The sequence below is a fragment of the Strigops habroptila genome, chromosome 8 (genome assembly GCF_004027225.2).
Source record: "Strigops habroptila isolate Jane chromosome 8, bStrHab1.2.pri, whole genome shotgun sequence".
In the NCBI taxonomy this organism is placed as follows: Eukaryota; Metazoa; Chordata; class Aves; order Psittaciformes; family Psittacidae; genus Strigops; species Strigops habroptila.
The window spans coordinates 25,735,932-25,754,836 of NC_044284.2; the positions used below are offsets into that span (position 1 = coordinate 25,735,932).

Genomic DNA, 18,905 nt, shown 5'->3' on the forward strand with positions numbered 1-18,905 from the left:
TATTTTATACTGAAATTGTCTTTTGGTAATGTTGGTTAAAGGAAGAATTATGGCAGAGAGTAATTAGAACCAAATGGGAACAGAATCTCTCTGTTATTTAACTTCCAGGTAAGTTTTCAACAATTTCTTGCATAAGTTTGCTTGTATGTTGTGCTGTCACGATAATAAAGAAATAGACATGAAAATGAATGGTCCTGTTTTTAAATTGGTGGTTTAAAAAAGTATATTTTTACAGTTGTTATTTTAAAAGTATAACATATGTTGCTTCTCTTTGAAATAAATATTGTGTGCCCTTAAGGCAGGGCAGAGGAAGACATGTACTGTTGTGTGCAGTGTAAGCGGTGTTTGGGTTTTCCACTATAATAGTACAAGTCAAACACAACTTAATTATTAAAGCTTGATTAACTTGTTATTGTATTTAATGTCATTGGACGAGTGTTCAACTGAGAAAAAATAATGCTGTTACTGAAAACTGTTTCAGATGTTAGACACAGGTTGTCATACACAGGAAAATGTAGGACCTTAAGATTTGGTTTATGTAAACTACTCAGATTATTTAATGCCGAACAACGTCTTTGAGTCTCTTTTTCTAGGCGATGGGAGACCTGGAGACGTCTTAAGTTTGCTGAGCTGCTTAGTAAGATCTCAAAGTATTCACCTGGCTTATTTGAAAATTTTCGTTAAAAAAAAAAAATAAAAAAAATCTGAAGATACTGTTTTGAAGTTAGGTAACTAATTTGACAAAACCTGACCTTTTAAAAAGGCTTGAAAATGTTCTGTTTCATCGTATTCATTCTTTTTGATTATATTCTGGTTTGCTTTTGAACCAATCTAGAGCTCATGCCTATGCCACTCTATAAGTTGTTTTGCTATGTAAACTTTGCTGCATCCAGTGTGCAAACGTAGGGGTGTTTGCAGAGCTTGACCAGCATGGCCCTTTTAATGTGGATGCAGCTGTGTCTGTGTGGCTTGGTTGCAGCATTGTATAAGGTATCATGTGGTGAGGAAAAAATAAATGCAATTGATTTCCTGTTTTCACAATGGTTTTCGTAGGATGTATGAGTGTTTTTCATGGTTTCTGAGGAATTGTGTGTTCTAGATCTGTAACAGTACCTGTGTTACTAATCTTAACTAGAATCTTTAGTTTTGCTTGGTGATTTGTGCCAAAGTGTGGCAGAATAAATCACTCAAAGTGTCTGCTTGACTTTCTCGGGTATGCATTTCACTTGCAATCTTTTTTTTTTTTTTTTTTTTTTTTTTTTTTTTTTTTAAATGCTCATTTCTTTGCACCAATGAAGGCATAGCAAATGAATCTAAAAAACTGTATGGAGCACAGTTCCACCCTGAAGTTAGCCTCACAGTGAATGGAAAAAATGATCCTGAAGAATTTTCTTTATGATATTTGCGGGATGCAGCGTACCTTTACAGTGGAGAACAGAGAGCTTCAGTGCATTCAAGACATCAAAGAGAAAGTGGGCTCCTCAAAAGTTCTAGTAAGTAGATTGAATTGAAGCTGAAGATTATTTGCAAAAGCCTGACAAACACTGACACTTAAGTTACTTGGGTTAATTAAATGCAGAATTGTCATGATTTGGGTAATACATTAACAGGTTTTTTGGAAAGTTTGCACAATTGGGTCAATATACTGACTTTGTTTTCTTCAATTCAGTGACTGTTCTGATCCTCATAGCTGTATCTGAATTACTTGTTAACACTTTCCTCATAAACAGCTGGCCAAATTTTGTTTTGTTTTGTTTCTTTTTTCTTCATCCTTAGGTTTTACTCAGTGGTGGTGTAGACTCAACAGTCTGTACTGCTCTCCTGAACCGAGCTTTAAACCGAGATCAGGTCATAGCTGTACACATAGATAATGGATTTATGCGCAAAGAGAGAGTCAGTCTGTGGAGGAGGCACTCAAAAAACTTGGGATTCAAGTTAAAGGTACCATAATTTTGTTAAATATACCTGATGCCACTAATGACATGGCCAGTCTCCTAAAATGTACATTGAGTGTTTTGTTTCATTGATTTGAATTTATCTTTGCAGTTCTCAGACTTTTAACATACCAAAGCGTGGTTGCTAATTTGGATCCACCTAGGCCTATTCACAAAATTTCAAACCTAAAATATTAAGCCTTACTTATTTGGTGGGAACATAAAATGAACTGATCCATCTCTTTGGTAGCCAAAGTCTGCTGTTGGAACACAGCAAAGCGGTGGACATGTATCTCAGTCGCTTTTCTGCTGATGGTTGAGTAATCCTTTTCAGCTGCTGCAAAACTTAATTTAAATTGTAAGTTTTATTCAGTAACATTGTTAACAGTCCTTCACTGTGGCTTTATTTCTTGTCCTAGATCTCTTCCTTTTTAAACTGTGAGCTTATTTGGGTGATTGAATGCTGTTACAGTCAAAATTACATTTGCAAGGCCTTTTCCTTTTTTTTTTTTTTTTTTTTTTTTTTTTTTTTTTATTTCCCTTCCTCTCCTGGCTTCTAAATAGGTTCATTTTAGTTGGTTTTGGAGTAGCTTGTTGGGAAGCAATACATTATGTGGGAGCAGAAGATACTTTGTCATGGCTGATAAGAAGGTTTAGAGCTTTTTGGTAGCTGAAGTATGAGGAGGTCAGAGAAGACAAATTCTGTATGCTTGAGTTGTGCAAAAAATAAAAGCTGCTTTTATACGGCCTGGCTGATTTATTTCAATGAGTAATAGCTGCCTATTCCTGGGCTGTGCGTAAGTGCTGTTGTCAAGTGATTCTCTTGTGTTTTGGTGAGGAAGCATGGCACTAGTGAGCAATGCTTTCCACTAGCCAACAGTGTGAAACAGTGCAGGGAGCTGCACCTTAGCATTTTGCAGATTGGGCTGCAGCCTCCCAACACAGTAAAGTCTAAGCTTAGCTTTGTTCTACACATCAGTGTTTTTTCTTTTACTTCCCTCCCTTTATTTATTTTTTTTTTTTACTTTTATTAGTGGAAAAATCTATGTCATCTTCCATTTGTAGACTGATAAACCTGGGCTCTGGCAGGCTGCCACAGTAACAAATTGAAGGAATCCTTTTGCTGGAAATACTCCTTCTGTAGGTCACGGGGTTCAGTCCTGGTAAAAGATGCCGAAGAGCCTCCTAGCTGATCTCTGCATTGAGAGCCTCTCTAAATTAAAAGGCATAATGTACCATGAGTAAATACTGCATTATTTAATTTTGGTTGCAGAAGGGCCGTGGGGAAATACCATCTGATAAACTATTTAAATAAAGCAAGTAAATTATAATCTAAGAGGGAAGACAAAACTGAACTTTCACATGGTTTCATAATATGAAGAAAAAAAAATGCCCTCTAGAGTAGGTTAGTAAGAGAAATAAAATGCTTTTGTTACAATTAATTCTCGAGGTATTGAACAGCCTATTTAGTGCAGTTAATAGTCAAAGGACTGGAATGTTTTTTTTATTTTCTTTTTTAAAGCAATAGAATGAAATTTTTTTTTTTTTTTTTGTAACCTTGCATAATAGTCTTTATTGGCTTTGCCAAAAAATTCCTGTAATTTCATGCAGTGGTGAATGCAGCTCATTCATTCTACAATGGTACAACAACCCTGCCCATCTCGGATGAGGACAGAACTCCACGTAAAAGAATTAGCAAGACATTAAATATGACTACAAGTCCTGAAGAAAAAAGAAAAATTATTGGTGACACCTTTGTTAAGGTAATGTTTATAATTATTTGTTGGTTGGATTTTTTTGTGGTTTTTTTGTTCTTGTTTTTTAATCATATGATTTCTAGATACATCATCTACATGAGACTGTTTAATTCTTAAGTACTGTGCACTCAGTGGCATCAGTGGTCTTGCAAGTTGTGGGTGACCAAAAAAGCCATTGGTATGTTAACCATAAGCCTAAAGCTTTTGGCAGCCAATCAGTGGTCACAGCATTGTTCACAGGCATCGCGTTAGCTCTGTTATAGTGTTTAGATATACTGTGTTGGTTGGCCATTCATTTCTGTTGCTTAAGCTCCCATGTAATGTCTTTCACCAAATCAATGGGTAAGGTGAATTGGAGTGTTGCTTTGTTGAAGATAAGCCATTTTCCATCTGTCAGCTGCGAGTGCTGGTGATGGAGGGAGAATATAGCATTTAACAGGCAGCGATGTTCTTGTAGTCTGAAGGTATATTTTCCTTTTTCTGTTCAACAAAATACAGGGTTATAGGACTCTTTCAGCAGTGGGTTGGTGTCATAATTACTCTTCCTGTTTGTGCTTTTGCAGCTCAGTAGGATTTGGCATGTTGGGCAATCTATTATCTTCCTTTAGACCTTTGACAACAAAAAAATATTGGAACACTTTCTTTTTATTTTCCACCCTCTATCTTACAGATTGCCAATGAAGTTATTGGAGAAATGAATCTGAAACCTGAAGAGGTTTTTCTTGCTCAGGGTACCCTCAGACCTGATCTCATTGAAAGTGCTTCCCTTGTTGCAAGTGGCAAAGCTGAAGTCATCAAAACCCATCATAATGACACAGAGCTGATTCGGAAGTTAAGAGAAGAGGTAAATGAAAATGGGGATACTTCTGGTGTATCCTTCTGGTTCTCACAGATGTGAAACTGAGTACCAAAAATGAACAACCTCTATGTTTTGTCGGTATAACTGTCCCATGTTGATGGGAACCTATTCTGATGGGGCCCTTCAGATTCTATTGTAATGCATTGCAATTTATTACACTTATTTCTAGTTGCTGCATTCTCAAAGTAGTTAAAATTGTTTAAGTATTATCCAGGACTGGATACTGAGAAAGATGTCAACAAATTGAATGTGTATTCATTCAGGGTGAGCAATGGTGTTCTCGGCTGCAAGCTGAAAGCTGTTTCCTCACTCTTTTTAACCCTCAAAACAAACTTGTGTTCTATTAAGGAAGCAGAGCAATACCAAATGTCTTCAGCAGGAGCGTGGTTTAAGACTTCTCAGACAACTTTATTCTGGTTTAGCTGGAATTCATGATGTGATGATACACATCATAAGATACAACTTATTCCTTCTGTTTTATCTTGTTCTGAACACCAGTCAGTGAGTGACCTTTTAGGTATCGATAGTCAAGGTCTGGTACATCATGGAATCATGTAAGAGCAGTGACAGTGCTTCAGCGAAAAGATAATCTGCTCCTGTTGAGAAAGGGCCAAAATTCTCTTGAACCTCTTATAACATTCAGCACTGCAAGCATAGTATTCTCCTCTCTTTGGAGAGAGAGAATGAGAATTATACACTTAAATGAATTGAAATCTAGAAGTAGTTCCTTCAGGTGTCTACAGGGATGAGTTCTTTCTGTTCTTTTGCAGCTTTGTCATCATGTTTCTCGTAACCTGATCGGCTGTCTGCCAGCAGCATGCTGGTGGCACAGAACCTGTTTGCCAGTTGTCAATTTTAAGAACCCACAGATCTTTCTGAAATGGTCCAACATGGACCCCTATGGATGATGACCAGAGCTTGAAGATAGTATGAACACAGGATGTTGAGCTGTCTGAGGATAAACAGCCCAAGTTCTGTCCCTTTGATCGTACTTCAAATCAGACTATTTAGTTCAAAGTCCAGAAAAGCTTTCTGAATACCTTTCCTGCGCAGAGCTCTAAGTATTAGCCAATGTAGGAGACTGCCCTATTTTGCCTTTTCTGACATTAGAATGGTAAGTTCTCTAACAGTATTATAAAATACTCTTAAGAAAGAACCAACACAAGACATCACATAGAAACCCTGTTGAAGATGCTCAGTTATTAGGAAGTGCTCAACCACAGGAAAGAAGAGGAATTGTTAATGATCCATGCTTCTAATATTCATTGCTGCACAAAGTATTTCCAAGGCTTTTAGATTGGTTTGGACATCTAGCAAGGACAAGAAGGGTCTGAAATTGTGAAGACATAGCTGCAAGGTCAAGCTGCCTCTATCTACACTGATTGAGCCATTGATACTTCTGGCACAGACTTAAAATTCGTTGTCTTATGCTCTGTCCTGCAACTGTTTTACAAAGCCTGTGTTCACACACATAAGTTGGTTTTTTTTTTCCTCCAGTGTTTATGCAAGTGTTGGCAGCCATTCCGTGAAAAAATGCCAGTTTGACTGCCACAACCTAAACATTAGAGACTTTTTGTTTGAATATGTACGCTGGAGAGTAAATTGCTTTTTCTTTTTAAGGGTAAAGTAATAGAACCACTGAAAGACTTTCACAAAGATGAAGTGCGAGTGCTAGGAAGAGAACTTGGTCTTCCTGAAGAGCTGGTTTCAAGGCATCCCTTCCCAGGTATGAGAGTTGGTTTGTGCTATTTAATGAAGGGCTAAGTATCACATCAGTATTGTTTAGAAGATACTTAACCTGCAGTATGTTGGAATATAAAGCTTACCTTAAACACAGAAGTTGTTGATGGATTGAAGTTTTGATTTAAGCGGGGTCCTCTTTCAGGAAAATAACATTTCAGAGCAGCTTTATTATGTATAGTGATTAAAGGAAAAGTTTTATAATTGAATTTGCTTTTAGCTGCATTTGTTTCTTTTTAGTTGTATAAGCCAAAGCAAGAATTATCAGTCAAGTGCAGTTGTATGCTGCCTGAGCTGTCAAAGGTATCTCACTTGAAGTAATGGCTTATCTGCCTGCCTTTTTAAGGGGCATTTCCTGTTTTGAAAATGATTGCATGGAGAAAAGACTGCACAAAAAAACCAAACCCCAAACCCAAACAAACAGCAAACACCAAACTTGAAAAAGCTTGCAAGGAAAACATCCAAGTATATAATACAGAAAAGTCTACATCTTTTAAGAGGGGTATGTTTTTCTGTCCCTGTGTTTTAAAATCGTCCTGCAGGGTGTGTAGTAGTCACTGGCAGAGTGCATAGGCTGTTGTGCTAATGCACCAGCATCCCACGAAATGCAAGAAGCTGTCTTCACACACTTCAAGCAAATTACATGTGCTTTTGTATTAAGCAGTTTAAAGGTCAAATAGCCTTCAGAGGTCTTTAAACATGGTGGAGACTCAACTGTATGTTAAAACCGGCTCTTTTATCCCAGTTGCCTAGCAAAAGGAAGGAGCAGGTTCTTGTTCACTTTGGCTTGCCATCCACCACGCTTCATCACCACTAACTGCTGCTTTACACAACCAGCCAATTTAAGGTGTAGGTAAATAAAGCTTAAATGTCCTGAACAGAAATATTGTTCCGGAATAAATTGCTTATGTATTTTTTTTTTTTTTTTTTTGTCTTGTACGGTATTAAGACAATTGAACCATGGCAAAACATACTGTACTCAGTGATTGACCTGATGTTCTAGATGCTGTCACATTTTGCTGAAAGTCGGGTTCCTGTTATTTAATATAATGCTTTTTCAACTTTGCATTGCAGGTCCTGGTCTAGCAATCAGAGTGATATGTGCTGAAGAACCTTATGTGTGCAAAGACTTTCCTGAAACAAACAACATTTTGAAAATAGTTGCAGATTTTTCTGCAAGTGTTAAGAAGGTAACAAAATTGATAAATTCTAATATGCATAAAAGTAGTATGATCATTCTGTGGTGGCCTGCAATGAGATTTCAGCTGCTAAAAGTTTAAAACTACTTGTTTGGGCTCTTTAAGGAATAATTCATCCCAGTGCAATTCACTTGAAGCCACTCAGTATAGTACAGTAGAATTTTCATCGCCATGACTGGTGCAAGTGTTGAATGTTTTCTGGATAATGGAAGTTTATATATCTTTGAAATAGTAAACTTTGTACAGATGAGATTTCTGGGGGTAGTTCACTTAGTATCAGGAAAAGATTTTCCCTCCCTGAAATAATTGTAACATTCTAGATTTGCATCCCCTAGCAGTCACTGAATGTCGAAATGGAAGTGCAGGAGCAAGGAACAGATGTCCTGAACAAAAACCTGAAGTTTTTAACTGGTGGTATTTCAGTTCTCAGTCTTTTAACTGTTACAACCTTTGTGATAATTGTAAGCTCAGCTGAACTAAACTACAGGGGGGCTGAAAAGCTGTTAGCAGAGGTCAGTTCTAAGGTGTAAGTTCAGAGCAACTTCCAAAACCTTTTTATAAATACTGGAGGTTGAGGATTTACATCTGCTTTTCATTTAAAACATATTGTAGTGTAGCATAGCGGTATTGCTTTGTTGTGTATGAAATAGAGAACAAATTAAAAATACAGCTTTGTGAAAGAGAGAATGAGTATAGGAAGAGAGCTTCACTTACAGTCTTAGAGAGCTTCAGCTTAAAATACATACAGTCTGATCAAATACAATTGCGTTTGCTAAAATAAAGTTGTTAAATGAACGGTGTGTTTTAAAGTTTCCAAGGGATAAATGTAGACTAAATTTAAGCAAACAGCTACTTAAATAATAATTTTGTTTGCACTGTGTAAGTTCTGTTTGAGTGTTTTGGGGACTTTATTTAAAATGTATTTTTCTGCATCATTGCACAGCCACATACTTTGCTGCAAAGGGTCAAAGCATGTACAACCGAAGAAGACCAGGAGAAGCTGATGCAGATTACAAGCCTACATTCACTGAATGCCTTCTTGTTACCAATCAAAACTGTGGGGGTGCAGGTAAATGGATTAATTTGAAGGATGTTCTGAATGCTGCTTCCTAGCAGCATGGCAGGCTGCATTGAAGCATAAAAATCGCTGCTTTGAAAATAAAGAGCTTGACTCAAGAACATAAACGTCAAATGGCTGTGATACCGATGTTATTGTCATTCGTCAGTGCTGGTAGTGCAAAGGTGTCAAGATACCTGAATAGACACTTGAGTAAATGCCAGGTGTTGTATTTGAGGATAGCATTAAGGTTTAATAATGCTGGTCACTTACAGATAGTTTTTTCATGACATTCATGATCCTGTAGACCTGTAATCCTGTGGTCCCTTTAAGGCTCGGAAATTCTAGACTAAGTTCATCAAAAAACTCCTGCTTCGTACATTTGAACATGCTTGTTGCTCTTTCCTGTAGTCTTTTAATTGTACTATATCCTTACCCTTGAGAGGAATGGAATTGGAGCAGTGCAGGCTGTTCAGGATATGGAAACACTTGAATCCGTGCAGTGGCACAGTGTTTTCTTTCACTTGTTTGCTAATGCTATGTGCATTTTTTTGGATTGTCCTTTGGCAACAGAAATGTAAACTGAATACAAAGGCTGAGCTGGTGTTTTCATGGAATTGCATGCAATAACTTGGAAGATTTCTTTACTGAGTAGTCATAGCTGTAAAGTACCTTTCTTTGCACGATCAGTATTGAATTACAGCTCTTATTATTAGCTGTTTAATCTTGCGCGTTGCTTCTGTAACTTTCTGCAGTCAGCTTTCATTACTGTTTTAAACAGCAATGTCCTCAGCACATTTCTGTACTTTGTCAGATGGTGTCGTGAAAATACCAATTCACAATCAGTCCCTATGTTCTGGTCACCTTATATAAATCTTTCCATTCTGAATATTTTTTTTTTATATGCTTTTGTTAGCTCATGGGAGGTCTGTCATCTTACTCTTTGTTTTCTCATTCACTTGGTGTCTCTCATCATGATTTCGCCGGTTTAGTGTCTGCTAAATGTTGGCACAAAATATGGTCCTGTAGCCTACAGGGTGAAAGGGAACCTATTTCATCAGGAAAGCTAATATTCAATTATTATTTTTCTTTTTTAGGGTGACTGCCGTTCATATAGCTATGTTTGTGGGATCTCTAGTAAAGATGCTCCGCACTGGGAGTCTCTTATGTTTCTTGCCAGGCTTATACCACGCATGTGCCACAACATAAACAGGTAAGTATTTTAAATTATCTTTGCTTCTAATGATCTACTCAATATATGGAAGTTTAGCATGCACAAACATTCTCCTGTTTAATCTATGGCATAATTTTTTTGTGTGTTGGACAGGTTTATTTTGCAGAGGTTATAGACAAAAAGTCAAAACATAGGCTATTGATTTCTTTTTCAAGCTAGCAATTCCAGAAATAAACCAATCTCCTAATTTTTTTTAAGCACTTGATTAGACAACGTCCAATGTAACTTATGCAAAATCTTTTTTTGAGAGAGTCCAATCCTGCTGATAAACTGGGGTGTCATGCAGTATTTTTTCTTGCTTTGTGTCCAAAAAGGAATTTATGTGGGACTGTCAGTTCTAATGGCACATAGCTGGGTTTAATCTTAATTGAGCTCTCTTGTGAATATGCATTTTCTAGCTGCTTGATTCCATAACTTTTTTTAGCAGGTGAAGTTGCTTAGATAGTAAATCAGTTCTAGAGAATGCTTATCCTCCTTGCCTGGCTGTAGGCTGTTTGACAAAACTGCTTGTAATTGCTTATAGCAAAACTTATAGCAAAACTTAATCACAAAATTAAGATGTGTCACCACATAAGTGACACGTCTAAAAGAGGTGTCACTTATGTGGTATTATTCTTAAAGGTGAGATCTCGAATTGCAAGATACTTCTTTAAAAGCAGAGCAAACAAAAGAAGGCATAAAATCAGGATTGTGTGTGCTGGATTTACAGCATTGCTGTCTTCTTTAAGCTCTTTTGGATTTAATACTATATATATTATATACATATATATCATACATATATACATATATATATCTATTTTATATATAGAATATACCACATCTCTGGGAGTTCTGCTGTACTAGGGTATGTTTTCAGAGTCTTTCACTGCTGTTTATAGGGATGCTGAAACTGGCGGTGTGAGGAGTGCACTGAAGTAGTTGGTCTTTGGCCCAACTATGCTTGCAGATTTTATATTACAAACGAAAATGTAGGATGTAAAGCTTGCATATTTTTCTGCTTTGGATTTTAGACAAGTATTCTTGGTTTGTATCTACAAACTCAACTTGTGTGAATACATCATAGTAAATCCTTGTATGAGGCCAGTCAGACAGTATCATACTTTGCTTTTTCTTCTGCAACATATAAACCACAATGGATGAGATTAAAAGATAAAGCTGATGTGACTGGTTTGAATTTAGGTAATGTTTTATTACAGGTATAGTTATGTAGATTTATGAATTGCGGTGTTAGTGCTCTGTGCTGAAAACACACCTATTGATCAATAGCAAGGTTTACTATGTTTTGGTGGTTTCCTATTGGGAGAGAAGATAGAAATTGTAGACATTTATGAAGTAGCTTTCCTATAATAATCTTAACTTCTACTGACATCAAAGTAAAATTGAAAAAATGTGCTTTGTGTTACCACTGAATTTGTACATCTGTGTTTTTTCAGAGGAGTATTCCCTTAAGTAATATTTGGGCTATTGATAGTCTCTAACAAGCCAAAATAAATGAATATGTCTGACTTCCAAAGCTAGTATGTCATGCTTATGGAATATATGCATGAAGTTATATTAAACTCTCCTTAGTAACTAAGGAGCAAGATCAAGTATTATGCCTTTTTTCTCTAGTTTTGTTTTCTTGTTGCAATACTAAAGATGCTGTCTTTAGGAAATCTGTTTTTTCTATGTGTGCAAAATGTGTGGGGTTTTTTGTTGTTGTTTGGTGTGGGTTTGTGTGTTTCTTTTTGGTTTTCTGCCATCCTGGTATCCTCTTTGCTTTCCAGAGTTGTGTATGTGTTCGGACCACCAGTCAAAGAACCTCCTACAGATGTCACCCCCACTTTTCTGACAACAGGAGTCCTCAGCACCTTACGACAAGCTGATTTTGAGGCTCACACTATTCTCAGGGAGTCTGGTAGGTATTTCGCCTCATCCCATGGATTAGATTCTTGTTTCAAGATCCCTGCAAATCTAACTGGGTATAGTTATAGTGGTACTGCCAAAATCCACAAGCTTCTCAAATACCTCAAAAGTGATAAATTAATGGGATGACAGGCAAGAGCCTTTTCTGAAAGTTGTAGAAGCTGATAGCTAAATGGCAGGAATTACTAGCCCTTTCTGCTAGCAGAACTAGTTTTAGGGGGTTGGGGGGACGGAGGCTTGCTTCTGATACATCATGAAGTGCTGAAGTACAGTGCTTCACTGCAGTTCAAGCTTCTGCAAAAAGTACTGTTAGCCAGCTGAAAGTCAACTGAATTACTTCTCTTTGATCTCAGTTGTCAGTATTTACCTGAAGGAAATAAACTATGTAAAGAATTTGACATAGTTTCTAAATCATGTTTTCTTCGGGGTTTTGTTTTTTTTTTTTTGGTTGGGTGGTTTGTTTTTTTGTTTGTTTGTTTGTTTTGGGTTTTTTTGGTGGAAAGAAGGGAACCCGAATACCAAGGTTTTTATGCTGATGTTCACTACCTGTGGTGGTTCATATTTCTTAAAGTAAAAGCTGTATCTGTAAAGCCAGCCACATGAGGCTACCAGGCAGTAATACTTCAAACCCTTAACATCCAGGGAGCATTCAATATCCTGTGATAAGGTACACAAGCAGAGTCTGGGAATATTGTAGTTCCAAGGTTCAGGAGTCAGTTGTTTGGGGTTTTTTCTGTGAGTGTGTTTTGGGTTGGTGGTTTTGGGGTTGCTTGTTTTTTGTTTGTTTGGTTTGGTTTTTTTATTATTATTATTATTATTATAAAGTCACAAAGGATATATTTTTGAAAATATATTTGGTCTGCAAGGCAGTCTTAACAAAATTTGTACAGAATTAGCCTCAAGAGGCTGAGGATAACACTGTCAATTGTGTTTGTAAAACTGTAGATGTGTCTCGCTAACTTTTGGTGACACTTGGTTTTGTGTGAGTGAATCACTCCCAAAAATAAGATGTGTCATTTAGTGAAAAAGACTGCTTGTACCAACAGCTCAGGCCGGTGCTAGCAGAGGGTAAGAAGCCTGCGTCAGCGTTAGACTGGTTCTGCAGGCTGCCACACGTCTAAATCTCAAACTTTCAGATAATTTAAACAGTGAAATTAGGGTTTTTTTCAGAAGGAGACTTAAAAAAAAAAAAAAAAAAAAAAAAAAAAAAGGAAAAGCAAGAGATGACTGTCTGGAGTTACCTTCAACTACCAGCAACAGGGATATTCAAGAGCTTTCTCTTAAATATGTCAAAGATGCAGAAATACTTGTGAATGGTTTTTTATTGGGCTTGATACAGGGATAGATAAAATCCCATGGTTGTTATTTGGGAAGGAAAGTAGATCTTAATTTGCATTCACAGTGAATTATGGGGATAACAGAGACTATCTGGGATTTGGTTTTTTTTCTGCATGCCTGCAAACACTGAAGATCATTTCAAATGGCAATTTGTGTAGCCCTAGTGTATGCACCACTGAGTGTGATCATCTGGGGTGTGGTAGCAGTAGCAACAAGATCAGAGAAGATGTAAATGTAGCACCTAGTATATAGTCGAAGTACATGTGGGAAATTCTGAAAAACTTCTGTCACGCTTGAGTCTTTAAACCAAATTAATGCACTTTGTACTACGGTTTTCTGAAGGTTACGCCGGGAAAATTAGCCAGATGCCGATAATACTGATACCATTGCATTTTGATCGGGACCCCCTACAGAAACAACCTTCCTGTCAAAGATCTGTGGTTATTCGAACTTTTATCACAAGTGATTTTATGACTGGTATTGCAGCAACTCCTGGTAATGAGGTTCCAGAAGAGGTAATACAGGTTTTCAAGCTTCTTTCAACATGAGCTAGTGTTGTAGATGCTTCATTTTGGCTTTCTTCCCTCTCTCTTCGTTGCTTGCCTTGACTTTGATTTTGTTGTGATTTTCTGTCTCTTTCATTGTATTCATTAGGATGAATATGCTGGTATTTTGGGAAAAAACTGTAACAAAATGAGAAGCTGGCAGATGGGTATGATAAACTTAAAGGCTATCCAGCAGAGTTGAGCCAAAAATAACCATCAATTTAAAAAGGAAAAATACCACAACCATTCTTGGGATTTTGAAATCAATTTTTTGCATTAGTAATTGAAAATGTTGTAACATACAGAACTGACCTTGATTGCCGCTTCTGATTTTATTGGAACCTGCTGTTTAACATCTCAATGTGTGCTGGTTCTATTTAGGTCACTGAGAGGATGTAGGAGTCAAGTTCAGGCATATTTTTCTGGGAAACTTTATATATGTCCAGTTTCAAGTACTTTGTCTCTCTGGGAATGCAGTGTAGATGAACAGGATTGACTTTTTTTTAAACACACTTTAAAAGCATACAAGTATTGCTCAGTAATTATATACAGCTAAAGGCTTCTACTATAGGGGAACCTATTCATTTAAAAGGAAATGTTTCAAGGTTAAGCTACCATATAAACTATTCCATTATATAAAATGAGGATTCATTTGACCTTGAATTTTGTGTTTAAAAACAAACAAAACAAACAAATACCACAAAACCCAGACCCAAACAACTCCCATCCCCAGTCTTCAGAATGTAAAATAGTCACTTTAAGACTAGGTAATAATGTGGTAACAAAATAGTAGAGGTTGTGGAAAATACCTATATTTATGGGGAAACTAATCATATTTGATTTTAAAATTTCCTGTGTTTTTCCATGGAGAGCAAGGCACAGTTTAATTTATGCTTGCACTATAAAACAGCACGTCATGTAAGTGGCATTGTTGTGAACTGTGGGATTTTTAAGGAAGCTGAACTTCTAAGCAAGTTCTCATCTAGAAAACTTTTGTGAACATGAATTGATTGTGGAATTTGGGGGATGACGCTCAATGGAAACTTTCCCATGGATGCCTCTTTCTGTTTGTTTTTGATTTTTTTTTTTTGGTGTGGGTGTGTTTTGGGGTTTTTTGGTTTGTGGTTTTTTTCTTTTTTTTTTTTTTTTTTTTTTTTACCGTTAGAGCTCCTTTTATTGTTTTGAAAGGGGTTTCACTCCAGCTGTTGCTTTGTGTTTGATCGTGGCTCAGCTGGAGTAGGTCTGAGAGAAGTCTGAAAGTGAGTGATAGGAACACATAACAGTGTATGTTCCTGCTGTATTTTAAAGAAATAGTGAAATAGAAAAGCTGAAGAGCTGCTGCCTTAAGGGAATTGTATTGTGATCGACACCCTGGTTTATTATCAGTGCCAAAAAATGGTATGTTCCAAATAAAACTGCAGATGTGAAGCTAGAGGGTTTGTTTCAGTTGATTTTTTTTTTTGGTTAATTAGTAGTAATATGCTAATGTCTACAGGTTCTTTCTCTCTTGTGTATGACAGAATTAGCATGAACAAATTTTTCCTTTTTTAAGCTTTTTCCGGGATAGTTTTCATCAAGTCTGCTTTACATACTTATTCATTTTTTTCTCTCCACAATAGGTTGTATTAAAAATGGTGGCAGAGATTAAGAAGATTCCTGGCATTTCTCGAGTGATGTATGACTTGACATCAAAGCCACCAGGAACCACAGAGTGGGAGTAATTAACTTTTTTTCTATTAAAGTACTGTGTGCAGTCTAAATCATATCAGAAACCATTCCCAGTGTTGACATGCAGTACTGTGAAAGAGTGACTGGAGCTGCTACATCGCATCAGATTCCTCTCCTGGAGCATAAACCTGCGGTTAAGACCTGGGGATAATAACTAAGTGGGGCTGAGGATTTGTACGGGTAAATAATCATGGCAGCATTGCTGGTGCGCAGACAGATTCCTATTGCTTTTGCCTTTGTCTTACCAATTCTTCCTGTTTTCATGTGTTTTATTGTTAACTGTCATTTCAATGTCTCTTTGTTTTTGTACACTCTGTAAAAAGAGACAGTTTATTTACTTCTACCAAAAGCATTGTTACAGCCTAAAAAATGTAAAATGAATTCTTTGTGACCAACTGCTTTTGAACGGATTTATTATAAATAAATATTTTGCCAAATGGAGTAGTGGGTACTGTTGAGTTGTGGAATTACTGTGTATCTGTTGTGTACTGTTAAGGTTGTTCTGTATCGTTTGACGTGTTAGCCCATGGCAATAATGTTGAGCTCCAAAAGGGCAATGCTAAAATATGATATTACCTCTGTCTGTCTTTTGTACTCGCTCCTTCTTGCATCGCTCAGTAGGTGTGTGTGTTGGTAACAAACACATATACACCAGCTAATCTTTAGTATACACTTACTGCATGTATGCATATGTCAAATTCCAGACAGTGAAGTATCTTTGCGCACTTCTGGGGACTCTGATAGAAGTGTAAAAAACAGAAGTGCAGTTTGGAAAGCAGTTGCACCAGAGCTCCTGGATCTGTGAGTCCTGTTTCTGTCCTCTGACGCTTGCGCCACAGTCCCTTTGCAGCCTGCTGCCGATGTGCTTTCCTTATACTTGATGACAGTTTATTTTCTATGCATTTGGTTTTACAGGAATTTTTTTTTGGTATGTATTGTACTTAGCTTGACCTTTAACATCATTGTAGTTATTAGTGTGGAGTCATGGTATGGGAGGTGGCTTGCCCAATCCGTATAGATCCCTTCTGTCATTTGTATTCTGCTGTTTATGTAGTTAAGTAAGCAATAATTTGAGAGATGGTTGCTTTGGACACCTGTGCTTTTCTGGTGTATTGAGGCAAAGCTGTTCCTTCGACCTGAGAATTTTGAGCATGTCCTACAATTGCTGAAAGTGAAAGTGACAGTTAAATTTTTGACCTGGGCAGCTTGCTGGATGCTTGCTGGGTACCTCCGCTGGTGGAGCTGTAACCCAGGCTCGTCCCTCTAAGCCACTTTTTTGGTTTTTTTGGTTTTTTGCTTTTTGGGTTTTGTGGTGTTTTTTTTTTTGTTTGTTTGTTTTTTTGTTTTGTTTTTTTTTTTTTAATGCTTTTTTGGTTTTTTTTTTTTTTTTTGTTGGTTTTTTTTTTTTTTAATTTAAGCAATTGCATTTCATTTGGCTACAAGATTACCCTAGTATTTTAGGGTAAAATACTTGTTTTAAACTGTTCGATAACATGGAGTATTTCATGGCTGTAGCTACTTATATTCCCACTTGCATAGATTTGTGAACTGGAATAATGGTTGAAGGTGTTTGTTCTATATTCTTTTGATTGCACACATTTTCCTGTTTTTCTTACATTTGCTGCCTACACATTATGGAAATCTGGTTTAATTTCTGCCTGTAGGAACTGGCTAACTTGTGTAAATTTATTCTTTCGTCTGTGTCAGAGTGGTACTTTTTCACTTGGGGGAGGAGATGGCGTGTGACAGCCCTCTGCTCTTTGAAACACCTTTGGGGCCACAGGCATGCAGGAGAGCAGCAGACCAGCAGCTGGGATAACTTGGAGTTGGGGACACTGCCACCCCCTCAGAACACTGCTCTCGTGTTCTGGCAGGTTTTGTAGCTTGGCAAATTGATCAATATCTCAGCTGCCCCGTGTATAAAATGGGGGTAGTAATTCTCACCCACATCTATCGTAACCCCTTTGAGCCTTTTGGATGAGCTTTTGTGATGTAAGTGAAGTATTATCGATACAAATGTTCTTTTATTACTGGATTCTGAGCTGTAAGAGCTATTGGTCAAAAACTCTCTATGTCTGTGTTTGCCATGGCAGAATCTATTATAGCATGGGTTCTGTTGCAAACAAATTTTCTTTGTAGCTTATCTCAAAAGAAAGCTCCCTAATGAAATTATGGCTGTGAGGTACCTTTTAACTTTTTATCATAAAAAGCTGAGGGTAGTTGCTTTCATTACTGTGTTGGTATCTCAGATGTAAATGGTGCAATGACAAGAAATGGATCTTCTTGGTGTGATGCAGAAGTCCTTCAGCCTTTTAATGTTATGGCAGTTGTTGCTTATTGTAAGTAGGCTTGCTCTTGCTGCTGCTTCCAGTTTATGTTGCCTTGACAGCAAATAGGCGAAGCAGAAGGAATTAGCAAAAAGTAATGCAAAGAATACATAGCACCTCTTAAACGCTTCTCAGTTTTGGCTGAGACAGAGTTGGTCTCTGTGTAAATAACTCTGCAGTGCGTAATCACATAGTAATGATGTAACTCACAAGAAAACTTATGTGGTGATTGGTGATGCCCATTGGGCTAGGGGTTACAGTAACTGCTGTACCTGTTGACCACAAACTTGCCGCACACCTGGACAGGAATCTTCTTCACAGCATGTTGCACACTTGGAAGTCCTTCTTGGAGTTGCATCTTAACTATAGGCATGATTTATGCCAGTATGCTATGTGTATACTGAAGTTTGACATAGACTTTTACCATTTTTTAATCACCCGGGTTGCTTTCATGTCCATAATGAAATGGAGCTTAGCAGCAATTCCTGTGCTCTTTAGGAACATACTTTGTTTTGCTTTGCGTTTTTTTTCCCCCAGAAAGTTAAATATTGAAAATTTTAGGCATATTGCACTATAATCAAAATGTCTTATTGAAATTAAATTTGTGATCTTTAGCTCTCTTCCCCCTGTTTGACACCTGTGCCATGCATTGTAGATGTGGTGGGTTGTTCTTAGGAAGGTTGGTGTTATCATCCCAGCGGCTCTTGAGTGTTTTTATGGAATCCATGTGTATTGGACGGCCAGAAGTGGAGAGAAACATAATATTCTGTTCACATTTCTTAAAAAGATATATTTAGCACCTAGTTTACAAACTAATAACTGTAGCTGCCCTGTACAATTGTTCACCTTGAGTCTTCAGTAAAACATGTCAGCAGTTAGAGGAATTTGTATTGGGGGCATTCCCCATCATTCTCAATTTTTAACATTTTTCTGCTTGTGAAACGATAAAGTACTGTGAGCCTTAATTTTTATCCACAAATAAAAATATTATGTTTGAACATTGGTGTGACTTATTTTTTTAGGCCTTACATGTAGAAACTACGTTATAAATGGGACTGGTTTTGGTCAATAAAGCTGGTATGTGGCAGTCATGCTTTCTGGCTACACGCTGTCCTGCGGTAAGGAGATGTCCCTGCTGGGGCATGGCTGCCCCTTCAGTGTCAGAGCGTGGCACACCCTGCTGCAGGGTAACTGAGTTCTTTGTGGCAATTTCCTCATGCATGCTTTTGTACCATGATGCACTATGGAAAATGTAACTTCTTCCTAAAACTGTGTATAGAGA

The 18,905-nt window shown here is 37.3% G+C and overlaps 1 protein-coding gene across 1 annotated transcript in view; it reads left to right on the forward strand.

Annotated features, from left to right (window-relative positions):
- Positions 1–18,621, forward strand: part of GMPS (guanine monophosphate synthase) — a 31,816-nt gene extending 13,195 nt beyond the window's left edge. The window contains 13 exon segments of the mRNA XM_030494145.1: positions 1,299–1,369; positions 1,371–1,493; positions 1,777–1,882; positions 1,885–1,941; positions 3,546–3,697; positions 4,362–4,535; positions 6,171–6,276; positions 7,365–7,480; positions 8,433–8,558; positions 9,644–9,759; positions 11,547–11,677; positions 13,366–13,538; positions 15,188–18,621. Of these exon segments, the coding sequence (XP_030350005.1) occupies positions 1,299–1,369; positions 1,371–1,493; positions 1,777–1,882; positions 1,885–1,941; positions 3,546–3,697; positions 4,362–4,535; positions 6,171–6,276; positions 7,365–7,480; positions 8,433–8,558; positions 9,644–9,759; positions 11,547–11,677; positions 13,366–13,538; positions 15,188–15,289 (1,553 nt within the window). The 3' untranslated portion in view covers positions 15,290–18,621.
- Positions 18,622–18,905: the final 284 nt, after the last annotated feature.